The sequence below is a fragment of the Neopelma chrysocephalum genome, unplaced genomic scaffold (assembly GCF_003984885.1).
Source record: "Neopelma chrysocephalum unplaced genomic scaffold, ASM398488v2 Primary Assembly neopelma1_25, whole genome shotgun sequence".
Taxonomy (NCBI): domain Eukaryota; kingdom Metazoa; phylum Chordata; class Aves; order Passeriformes; family Pipridae; genus Neopelma; species Neopelma chrysocephalum.
Window position 1 is genome coordinate 47,843,962 of NW_020897694.1, and position 12,338 is coordinate 47,856,299.

Here is a 12,338-nt window from a genome sequence, read left to right on the forward strand (position 1 = left end):
GAATTATCAGACATGCATTTTATATGTTATGGTTTCAATTAAAGTAGCACAACTGAAATAATACATCATGCGTATGGGCAACCAGTGCTTTTGCAGGCACCATATCGACACAAACAGCACACCCATAAACAAGGCCAGTACAAACAGCCTGATCCTGTTCTTATGCATCAGCAGTTTGGTCTTGCATGTTAGGTGCTTGCAATTGGGTCATGCATACACATGCACACACAACCTCCCTGTATTTGTGCAGGAATGGGTCTCACCAGTAACTTATTCACACCTGTGGTCTTCCCCACAGCAGACCCTTGTCCCTGGTCACTCCAGTGCCATACCTCAGATTACTTTTGCCCATCGGATCCACTTCTGTAACATCTGCACCTCAATTTGGTGTTTATGACACCTTCACCTAGATGCCGTTAGCCTTATATAGTACATCCAATACAGTCTTCTTGGCACTGTTTGCCTTGTGAGTTCTGTTTCCCGAGGATTGGCACAGCTGCTCTCCAATGTGGTGAACTTCCACATGGCTGCCCCTCACCTTCCCATGAAACCCAGCCAGCCCTCACTGTACTCCCTGCAACTTGTTGCACTTCTCTCTCTGCTGTGTGTTACAGCCAGCTGTTTCTCTTGACGCGCTTAGTAGTTTCTCATGGTTGATTAGCTGAACCTTAATCTCTGTGTCCATCAAAAAAAAAAAAAAAAAGATCCATTATGAAAACAGAAGTTTCTGTGTTTACTGTGTAGTTCCAAGAAGTGTCAATTCCAAATTTTGCCAATCAGTCACAAGTTAGAAGGGTTTTGTTCTCCATTTTTCAGTGATGTTTGCATTCTAATTTTGCATTACACTTATTGCATTTTAATCCTTTCCAACAGTACTTCAGGAACTCTAATATTTTTAGTTTATGTGCTTTCTTTGCAGTAAATGAGGATTGTTATCTAAACCGGATATTGTAGATTTTTTTTAAAAAATACGGCTTTATGCATCTACAAAATCTTGGAAAAACTACAGTGAAACTATCAGCTTTTCATGATCTCATTCCTTTTACAAGGGCTGCTGAATACCTCTGACCAGCAGACCCTTTTTAGCTATTTGTAACTTAACCATGCCTTTCTTGACTGAGATGAAAAGTTTTGTTCCCCTGTCTTTTCTGAGACTTAATTGGTATTTTGAAAAATATCTTCCCATTCCTGCAGAAACAGAAGTTGTTTTGCTAAAGTGCATTACAAAGCTTGGTTCCCAATGTTTGAGACAAGTGTCTACAAGGTGACTCACACATCACCTTTCAGCCAGGGATTTAATTTCTGTTGTTGCTGTGAAGTTCTCTCATGTTAAGAGCCTTTTGAAAATTTTGGAAACTGCCATGCTGAGTAGAATGCAGAAACTGAAATCTCCAGAGGAGCATCTATGCAATGTGTCCAGAATTGCATGGCTAAAAAGAATTATGCCGATAATGAGTGCTGGGCATCAGAATGGAGAGCTGAGAAGGAAGCTAGGTAAAAATATGGACAATACAATTTGAGGAACCAGTGTGAATGGCATTACTTGGTTTATCTGAGTACAGGACAGTCATTAGAAAATAGGAGAGGAGGATGATTAGGTGGAGAAGAAGTGGTCTGACAAGGAGTGGGGATAGGGAAGAATGGAGGACAGGGAAGGTAACAAATGACATCTGTAATTTGGACATTAGGAAGAAGTTCTTCAAAGAAAGGGTGACTGGGCATTGGAATGGGCTGCCCAGGGAAGTGGTGGAGGTGTTTAAGAAAAGATTGGATGTGGCACTCAGGTCTAGTTGACAAGGTGGTGTTAGGCTGGACTCAATGATCCTAGAGGTCTTTTCGATTCTGTGATTTTTTTTGTAGCAGAGTGGAATTGACTCATGGTCTGGTTATGACCTGTAATAATCCTTGCTATGGTTCTGCTGGTTTTATTATAAATTCATTGTTTATAAATTCTCTGTATTTATGCCTGTCAAATGGATAGGAGCATGAGGCCTGCAACATGAACGTTAATATTTTACTTTGTCAAATGCTCCAAACACTTAGCCGTGTGTTATGTGCATATATGTATATGTATATAGTCTACATTATTAAAACATTTTGAGAGTTCAGGAGTGGCATGAGTTAAATATTGCAATTCTTGCTAACTGGATCAAAATTTGTCTTATAAAATGATATTATTTAGATGTCCTGATATGTGACTGCTAGTAGTTAGTTCTAAAGTATTCATTTCATGCTATGTTGCTGCCTGTCACAGAGGTGTTATTAATATTTTAATTATGTATATCAATGCCACTGTCAATATAAGACTACAAGATGAATACAAAAAAGCTCTTCTGCACAAATGCACTACATTTGTGTTCTGTGTTATTGTAGACCTTTAATTATAATTCTATAAAATCTGCAGTTGAATTTAGACATTAGTTGTCATCGTAGCAAATAAAGAGCCAGATTCTCTGCCATAAGTCGAATTGGTTTCATTAATGTCAGCAGAGTCCTACTGATTTACACCAACAGAAATTACACAAAAACACTTATTATATTTTACTACTTCTCCTATGAGTTGTGCTACTGCAGTCTTTCATGACTCCTGGAATTACAGTTCTTTCCCCCCCCCCCCCCCACCTTTTCTTCTCTGTGCTTTCACTTTTTTCTCAGCCACTTGAGATCAAAAATATCCTTCCCTAGTTTGAGTAGTGTAGAAAAGTGTTTGATGTTGTGGTGTTTGTCCATAGCTATTTAGGAGGCATTTTAACTTTTACTTTTTCATTAGAGATAATAGTCAAAGTCTATGCAACTATGCTTTGGGCTTTTGTGAATGGGAAGCTGTCTGCCTGTAGCTTTTCTGTCTTCGTTCTGCAACTGGCGGCACATAAATGTTTATGGATGTGAGTGGATGTCCTGTCGGCCCCATAGTAGCACCCAAACTGCAAATAATTGAGCACCTACTCTGCTTAGTTAGGCCTACTTAGTTCATTATGGGGACCATGATCCACATCTCTTAGCTAGGTTTGTTATGGGGTCATTTTGTTAGAACATGGTCTCAGCTGTGACTCAGGAAGAAAAAAAGACCTACTTAAGAAACAGGGTTCTTCCTGCACTGCAGTCACAGGAATAGTTGCTGTGAATCCTGTGATCAGTGCATCCCAGTCAGCCTTAAATGAGCTGGCGCAGGTACCAGTACAGATCTTGCTATGGCAGCCTCAAGTTTAGGCTGATGTGAAGTTGGGCAGATTAAACCTGTACTGTGCTCTGCAATGCAGCAGCTGGGCTTCCCATGACACCCAAGCGGACTGGCTGAAAACTATATTTCAGACTTCTCACAGCTCACTACTCAAGTATTCACTTTTATAGAGAGTTGTTGTTAGTGATGGATTCAGATTTTCAGCCTGACCTATCTTCTGATGGAAACACTCTCTAGGGGTGTAGTAGTCTTTTCTGCATGGGAGAACCTCATATATTTTGCTGCAGTTAACAGGCTCCTTCTTGTACTCCTGGCTTGCATCAGCAATAGTGTGGTCAGCAGAACTAGGCAGTGATCAGCAGTGGTGAGGCCAAACCTTGAATCTGGTGTTCAGTTTTGGGCCCCTCACTACAGGAAAGACACTGACATGCTGGAGCAAGTCCAGAGAAGGGCAACAAAGCTTTTGAAAGGTCTGAAGCACAAGACTCATGAGGAACAGCTGAGGAAACTGGGGTTGTTTAGCCTGGAGGAAGGGAGGCTGATAGGAGACATTACTGCTCTCTACAACTACCTGAGAGAGGGTTAGAATGAGGTGGGGGTCAGTCTCTTGTCCCAGGTAAAAAGTGACTGGATGAGAGGAAATGGCCTCAAAGTTGCGCCAGGAAGATTTAGATTGGATGTTAGGAAAAATTCCTTCATGGAGAGCATCATCAAGCACTGGAACAGGCTGCCCAGGATTGTGTAAGCAACCCTGGAGGTATCTGAAAGGTGTGTAGATGTGGCACTTACGGACATGGTTTAGTGTTGGATTTGGCAGTTCTGGGTTAATAGTTGGGCTCAGTAATTTTACAGACTTTTTCCAACCTAAATGATTCTATGATTTTATGAGAACTTGCAGCTTTATTCTGTGAATTTTTTTTTTCAGCTTCGTTGCTATTTTGGATCAAATAAAATGTAATATGTGTCACTGTTTCTTTTCTTCCTGGTTGTTCCCTGACTGGAACAAAAAGTACTCCACTTCTTCAGTAATTCATTTTTTTCTCCACAAAATGGCCCATTCAGAGCTAGGTTCACAAAGCTGCTTGATGATTGGAAACTGCATTTGCTTTTCAAAGTAATTCATGCCTTTGTGTTGGCCAGTTTTGTCTTCTTCTTGGTGAGGTAAGCTCATGATTCCTGTTCCCCACACAAGATCATTCAGCACTCAGCATTCCTGGCCATGATGGTACAGCTTCATGTTGCATAAACGTGAATGAAATCACTCACTGAAGCAGAGGAGGGACCAAGTATGACACTTGTCAGATGACTCATTTGGCCTTGCTTCAGCTTGCCTGTGGGTAATGTTTTGATGAGATTTAACTGATGGACTTTGCAATGCAGCCTTATGCTGAGCAGGTAACAGTCAGTCATCCTTCAGTGCAGTGGGAGCTTGCTTGATGCCCATAATTTTATTTTAATAAACCTGCAAGTGAGTCGCATTAGAAGATCTTATTTTTAATTTCTCATACAAAATCGCTTAAAATTTGATGATTTAGTCTACATATATCCTCAATTTTTTTTTCAAAATTAATGTTTTATAAGTCTTTTTACCTTACTCTATTAGTCCTTCCTTTTTTACATTTGACAAGGTATTTTTTTAAAGTAGCCACTAATTTTGCAGGTGTGCTATAAGCATCAAAGACAGTGGTTCAGAGGTTGTGAAAATGTGAAGTGTTTAGTGTTTATCCTAAGAAAAGCAGCACTCATTCCTAGGCAACTGAAAAATCTTATCTATGGTCAAGCATAGCTTAATAAATGTGAACATGAATAATAGTAATAATAGTGGGTTTTTTCTTATTCTTGATCCAATTATATAGCTAATGGCTAACACACACCATTGCTTTTTGTTGCCATTATCATGTCTTTCCTTAGGGAATGTAATGTTTGGGAAATTATGTCATATATTCCCTATGTGGTTTATGTTCATATACTTATGTATGTATGTATACAAAAAGCATGGCCTTCCTTTGAGGTAATTAACTATAAAACTGACTTACTACTATTCCTTATTTGTCCTGTAATGAGCAGTAGTGCTTTACTCATATAGTGCTTTGTATTTTATCCGTATTATGTGGTTTGTTCTGTTCAGTTTGATTTATTTTCTGAAAGTACTTTAGCCTGTATTATTTGGCATACACAGAATAAAGCAAGCTATTTTAAAAATGTTTATCTAAGGTTAGAGATTAAAATGTTATTAGATACTATAATGCTTTGCATTTGCAGTAAAGCTGTATTTAGAAATTGAGGGTTACAGGCTCTTTGGGAAGGACAGACTGGGAAGGCAAGAAAGAGAAATCATCTCTTAAGTGAAATAGCAGCTGGGAAGCAAGGAGCTCTGCTGTGGGGATGGAATGGCAGGTAAACCAACATGGGTGATACTACCAACATGTAATGAGTCTACTATAGGTCACCTGATCAGGAAGAAGTAGATGAGACCTTCAGACAACTGGAAGTAGCCTCTCATTCACGCACATTGGTCCCCATGGGGGATGTGAAACCACTCTCATGACTGCTGGTGTGCAACACAAAGCAATAGCTTTGTGGCAGAGATGATTACGGAGCCAACAAGAGGAGATGATTTGCTGGATGTCATACGTACAAACAGAGAAAGGCCAGTTGGGGAGATGAAGGTCAGCAGGAACCTTGGCTGCAATGGCCATGATACAATGGAGTTCAGGAGCATGAGAGGAGGGAGCAGGGCAAGAAACAGGATCACAGCCTTAGACTTCAGGAAAGCAGGCTTTGGCCTGTTTAGGTATCTGCTTGGAAGAATCACATGGCATCCCATGGTATCCCATGACCCTGGATTGAAGAGCAAGAAGTGTCTTGAGCTGGTTGATGGAGTATACTGTCCCACTCCACTCTGCAGTGGTGCAGTCTCACATTGAGTCCTGTGAGCAGTTTTGGGCACTACAAGAAGAAAGATATAAAGCTAATAGAGACCATCCAAAGGAGAGCCACAAAGATGGTGAAGGGTCTAGAGGGGAAGACATAGGAGGAACTGCTGAGATCGCAGCCTGGAGGAGACTGAAGGGAAACCTCACCAGAGTCTACAGCTTCCTCACGAGGCGAAACAGAGGGGCAAGCAGTAATCTCTCTGGTGACCACTGACAGGACCCAAGGGAATGGCATGAAGCTGTGTAGGGGAGAATTAGGCTAGATCTTACGAAAAGGTTCTTCAGCCAGAGGGTGGTTGAGTACTGGAACAGGCTGCCCAGGGAAGTGGTCACAGCACCAAGCCTGACAGAGCTCAAGAAGTGTTTGGACAACGCTCTCAGGCACATTTTGTGATTCCCGGAGCTGTCTTGTGCTGAGCCAGCAGTTGGACTTTGATGATCCTTCTGAGTCCTTTCGAACTCAGAATATTCTATGATTCTGTGATTATCTCCAAGATTTAATTTGGTCCATCCAACAAGCAGGCAGCTTGGAAGCAGGGACAGGTGACCCCGGAGGAATAGAGATACTGTCCAATTGTGCAGGAGTGGGGTCAGATAAACCAAAGCCCACAGTAAGTTGAATCTGGCAAGGGATGTGAAGGACAACAAGAAAGGATTTTACAAGTACATCTGCTAAATGGCTCAGAGTCGCTGCTGACAGAGGACACAGAAAATGCTGATGTACTCAGTGGCACCTTTGCTTCAGTCCTTTCTGACCTTTAGGAATCCAAGACCTCTGAGACTAGAGGGAAAGTCTGGAGCAAAGACTTGTCCTTAGTGGAGGGTGATCATGTTAAAGAACACTTAAATTGGATGTAAACAAATCCATAGGGCCTGATAGGGCATCCATGAGTGTTGAGGGAACTCAGTCATGTCATTGTGAGGTCACTCAGTTATCTTCATAAGGTTGTGGCAATCGAGGGAAGTTCCTGAAAGTGGGAAAAAAACAAATACCATGCCTCTCTTCCAGAAGGGCAAGGAGTGGGATATGGGGAACTACAGGCTAGTCAGCCTCACCTTGATCCTGGGAAGGTGATGGAGTAACTAATCTCAGAAATTATTTCCATACACAGGAAGGACAAGAAGGTGATCCAGAATAATCATTGTGGATTTACAAAGAGTAAATTATGCTTAAACAATCTGACAGCATTCTAAAATGATGTGGCTGACTTGAAGGGAGAGCAGTGGATGTTGTTTACTTTTACTTTAGTGAGGCTTTTAGCAGTCTTCCATAACATCCTCAAAGACAAGCAGATGAAGTACTGGTGCAGCAAGTGAGGTGGATGGAAAAGTGGCTGAATGCCTGAGTCAAGAGGGTTGTGGTCAGTGGGTTAAAGTCCACTTGGAGGCCAGTCACTAATGTGGTACCCCAGGAGTCGATACTGAGCTCAATACTTTATACATCTGCATTAATGACACGAAGGGTGGAGCAGAGTGCACTCTCAACAAGGTTACAGAAGGTAAAAAAAAGAACTGGGAGGAATGGTTGATACACTGGTTGAGTGTGATGCTGTTTAGAGAGACCTTGACAGGCTGGAGAAAAGGGCAGGCACTGAGGGAGGAACAACCCCATGCATGAGTATAGGCTGGGACCTGATCAGCTGGAAAGCTGCTTGGCAAAAAAAGACCTGTGGTTCCTGCTGTACTCCAAGCTGACCATAAGCTAGGAATGTGCCCTTGTGACAATGGCAACCAACAGCATCCTGGGCTACATTATGAAGTGTATTGCTGGTGGGTCAAGGAATGTGATCCTTCCTCCTTGCTCATCACTGGTTAAGCTGCATCTGGAATCCTAGGTCCAGTTTCCTGGAGAGGGTGTGGAGCCTTTATCATCAGAGATATTCAAAACCTATCTGAACACAGTTTTGGACCATCTGCTCTAAGTGGCCCTGCTTGAGAAGGGTCTGGACTACATGATTTTAAGAGGTTGTTTACAGCTTCAATTGCTCTGTGACTCCGTAGCTTCCCTGATACACCTCCTCGTCTTCAAGCAATCTGTTAGATTGTTAGTGCTTCCTGTGCAGAAATTGTGCTTAAAGAATATGTTTGCATTTTGACCAGAAATTGCTTAGGTGTTGTTAGATGTATTTAGAGGGCCATATCTGTGAATCTTTCTACACATGATACTTCTATTAATGTGTGTAGAATGAAACATATGATGCTGATGCACTTAATGCTCCAAAACTTCTGTTATTAACGCCTTTATTGCTTTTATCAATTAATTTGCACTAAAGCTGCTACAGACCTTCTCAGAAAGATTCTGTTGTTTTAGACACTACTGAGTTAGAAGCCTCTGTAAATTAGGCAGTACTGTATGAAGTCTTCAGGGATGAGAATTTGACGGAGCCATACAGCTGAACTATTAGAATGGTCTTCGATATGCTCCTGCATATGCCACTTAACACTTTCCAAATAAACCGTGGTCATAGGTTGGGGTTTAGCACAGGCTGTAGGGGTCTTGTAGTCCCCACAAGACTTTTTGGAGCTCTTAACTTCTGTTGTGGAGGTTAAGAGACCCACAAGACTTTTTGGAGCTCTTAACTTCTGTTGTGGAGGTTAAGAGAATAACTACAGTGAGAAGTACAGTGCAGTAATAATGTTGGCACAGGCTGTTCCAGGCCATTTGCTCTCAGAGCCAGTGAACAGCCTCTGGCATAATTAATCTATTGGTATTGTTATAGTGACAGAAATAGTCTAGGCTAATAGTGCTTCCATATTACTTGGAAATACATAATAGGGAGGTGGGGGATATGGGGAGTCTTTTAGTCCTTTTGCAGAACAGGACTGGTTATCTGTTGAGAAGTACCTGGGGAATGATAAATGAGGAATTGCTTGGAGAACACTTCTATCTTAGTAAAGCTACATTTTCAGTTTTCATTATATATGAATATCCATTTTTTGTCAGTTATCCAGCTGGCTGAAGTTATTTTTTGCCAAAGGAGAATTTTTTTTTCCTAGAGAACCCAGGTTAAAGAAATTATTTCCCTTCAAGGCTTGATAAAGGATACTTTAAACACATGCTGTGTAAACTTGAAAAGGTGCACTATGTTGTCACTGAATCCTACAAAATATATGAAGTGTAATGTTATTACCAAGCTGCTTGAGGCTTTGCATTGGTTAAAAATTGCATGGTACCCCACAACCACTGTGGCCATCAGCAAAGGCAGTAACTGTCAATGGCAAGCTTTGGCAGGTAAGAGCAACAGTGCTGACAGGAGCAGGTATGCTTTAAGGAGAGATTTATCATCTGAATGGCAGAGAGAGTCAATGAGTGGGTTTGTTCTCAAGCTTGATTTATGTGCCACTGTATCTTGCTTGGCATCTTATTGTTATAATGGATTATTCCTTTATAATTGCTTAGAAGGCCTTAGAAATTCCTTTGAGATACGCAGGCACATGTTGACTCTGTATTTAGTCTCACAATTAGTTATAGGATACCTTTAATAAACAAGCAAAGTAGCAAGACTTTTCCACGGAAGTTAATCTTGTCATTGAGGCAGAAAATGCCTTCTGGTTGCCTATCAGTTGTATTAAGGAGGAGATCCACAATATGTCTGTCTGGTTTTGATTGTTGTGAGCAAGGTTGTGGCATTTTAGACTTTTTATATGTGAAAGTCATCAGAGCATTTATAGCACTTCAGGTTGCCAAGCAAAGAGGTGCAGAAACTTCACGCATCCAAAAGCTTCAGAGGGGTGTACAGAATTCTTAATCTACTTTCTGTGTATGATTTATCATGATCTGTAGCTGACTTACTGAACAGAGCAGCCAAGCAATACTTTCAAGCTGATATGTTCCTATATTTATGGTTGAATTTAATCTGATCTAAGATAAGATAATCATATATCCAGCATATTATCCAGTGCGCAGTACATTAAAAAGAGTCAGAAAAGCCCTCCCTGGGAAACAGTGAAAAAATTTGTGCTGGTATTGTTTTTGTAATTGTGATGGATCTAGAAATAGAAGTGAGGTAGTACTTGTTAACAGATATAGTACTTTTTACTGGGATGACAGATAGTTTGGGGAAAAAAACCAACAAATCAAACAAAACCAAATCCATGCTTTTGGGCAACAAGCTCTGGTTAAAAGCTTACCTGTTTTTCCAGGTACAAAAGTTGCTCTAATAATTTGCTCTAATAATTAGGCAAACTGGTAGTCAAAGTAATTTTTCATCTTTTTTCATTTACTGCCATTCTTACAAAAATACGATTGCTGCCTAAATAAATAGGTTCTGTACAGCCTTGCTGAAAAACAGTATGCCTTCCAGTGTGCCTGAACTTATTACATCATTCTTTATAGAACATTCATTAAGATCATAAGGATGTGAGCACTCGCTAGAAGTGCTCCCCAGGCAGTTGCTGTTGGACTTGGGGTCTGGTTTCCTGTGTACTTGGTCAGGGGACAGGCACATGCTGGGGAATGTGCTTCTGGTGTTGCCATTGATGCAGCTGAGCTTTGCTCCTGGAGCTGGCAGGACTGGGAACCTGTTTTGCTGGACTATATCCAGATAAATGAAAAAATAATTTTAGGAGGCAGAAGATGCTTGTCTTACAGCGTCTCCTCAGTGGATGTGCTTCCCCACAACTTGAGGGCCTTGCTTCCGGTCAAGAAAATCTCAACCCTAACTTGAAAAGACTGAGAGCTTGCTACTAGAGCCATGGACATCAAATCCCTGCCATACCAGACTCACTACTCAGGCTTGGAGAACACCATGCACTGTGGGTTCAAACGTGACTCTGAATGCACTGTACTAGACCTTCAAACTGATAAAGGCAGCCCTGAAGGCAGCTGTCTGCCTTGTCATCTCCTGGACAGTTGAATTTAAACATTGGAATGGTGCTCTGAGCTCATCAGCATGAGTTCATTCCCTCCTGCAGGACCACCATCTTTCTGATCATGGAACTATGAGAAATATGAAAGTTTGTATGGAGCAGGTGATGATGAGAGCAGCATGTTGGATCTTCATTTGCTGTTTATGGCCTTTGTGGATACCATGAAGTAAGTCTTCTCCACATTCTTCTAAGACTATAAATAATTTGGGATGGAGGTAGTTTTCTTTCCAGGGATCAGATCATTTGTCCGTGATTTCACTTTTTTTGGCACAGAAACATGTACCGCAATGCTTAGCATACTTGTACCAAAGCTGAGCTTTCAGAGGCTAGTCCAAAATTAGGAAGGACAAAGTATTGCATCAAACCTTGCTGCCTTCTGATCTAAGCACAGAATGTACTTACGCAAGATTATTAGTATGCAAACCCCCAACTATTACTTTTTTAAAAGTACAGTTATGTTGAATGTAGGACAGCACTTTACCATATTTAGTAAATACTGCCCATGTTGCTTTGTGCTCGACCCACCAGCATCATTCATAAGATGCAACAATTATACAAGATAAGCTTTATTAATGAATTCAGATTTATATGATGGATCTCCTTGCTTTGTAGATTCATCTGCTTTGAAGTTGCTTCTGATCAATCATTAGCATATCTATACCTACTGAAGAATTCTCTTTTTATCTTTTAGAGGACATATCTTTCTGGCTAAAAACACAGCCATTTCATTTCTTTAGTTTCAGTTTTTATAGTACAGTCTGCCATCCAATTTAATATTTATCAGTAGTAATAACTGACTGCCAGGGTATTTTCAACATTAATTCCGGGTGTCTGTGCACTGGATAGTCCTGCATTCAAAATTACTAAGCAGACCATGCAGACAGACACTTTGGCTGTAACTTGTTTGCTCATTTATATACAGGAGAATGGAGATGAATAGCTAATTTTGCTGCAGAGAGTTGTCTGCTCTGAATCCCAAATGCTCCATATTTTATAAGTCCAGGAGCCTGGTCAAACCACTGTAGCAACCTTTCACTGGCAGAAGGGATTAATTGTTCCAAACTTCCTTTTTTTTTTCTCTCCCCACCTCTGCAACTTTCACTAAAAGAGGATCTGAATCATGATTTAGAAAGTAAATTAAAATACTTCTAGTATGACCGATTTAAATTTCTCCTAAGGATTACACTGCAAGTGTAATCTTGACTGAAGATCCATAAAGGAAAGCACATAAAAAGGCAAAGGAAGATACACTGCTGCAGAGGACCTGGATATGCAGATTTTCCCAACTGGATTGTGCCATATTGTTTCAATCTAAGGGATTGATCTGACCCTAACAGCACATAAAATGCAGC

General features: G+C 40.9%; 1 protein-coding gene across 6 annotated transcripts in view; it reads left to right on the forward strand.

Moving 5' to 3' along the window:
• FRMPD4 (FERM and PDZ domain containing 4) overlaps positions 1 to 12,338 on the forward strand; it is a 300,974-nt gene that overhangs the window by 205,084 nt on the left and 83,552 nt on the right. Inside the window, exon 2 of one of the 6 annotated variants that reach the window (XM_027675172.1) lies at positions 11,032 to 11,152. The exons of the other annotated variants lie outside the window; for them this stretch is intronic. Within the exon in view, the coding sequence (XP_027530973.1) occupies positions 11,106 to 11,152 (47 nt within the window). The 5' untranslated portion in view covers positions 11,032 to 11,105. The remainder of the gene's footprint in view (positions 1 to 11,031; positions 11,153 to 12,338) is intronic. 6 annotated transcript variants of the gene reach the window in all.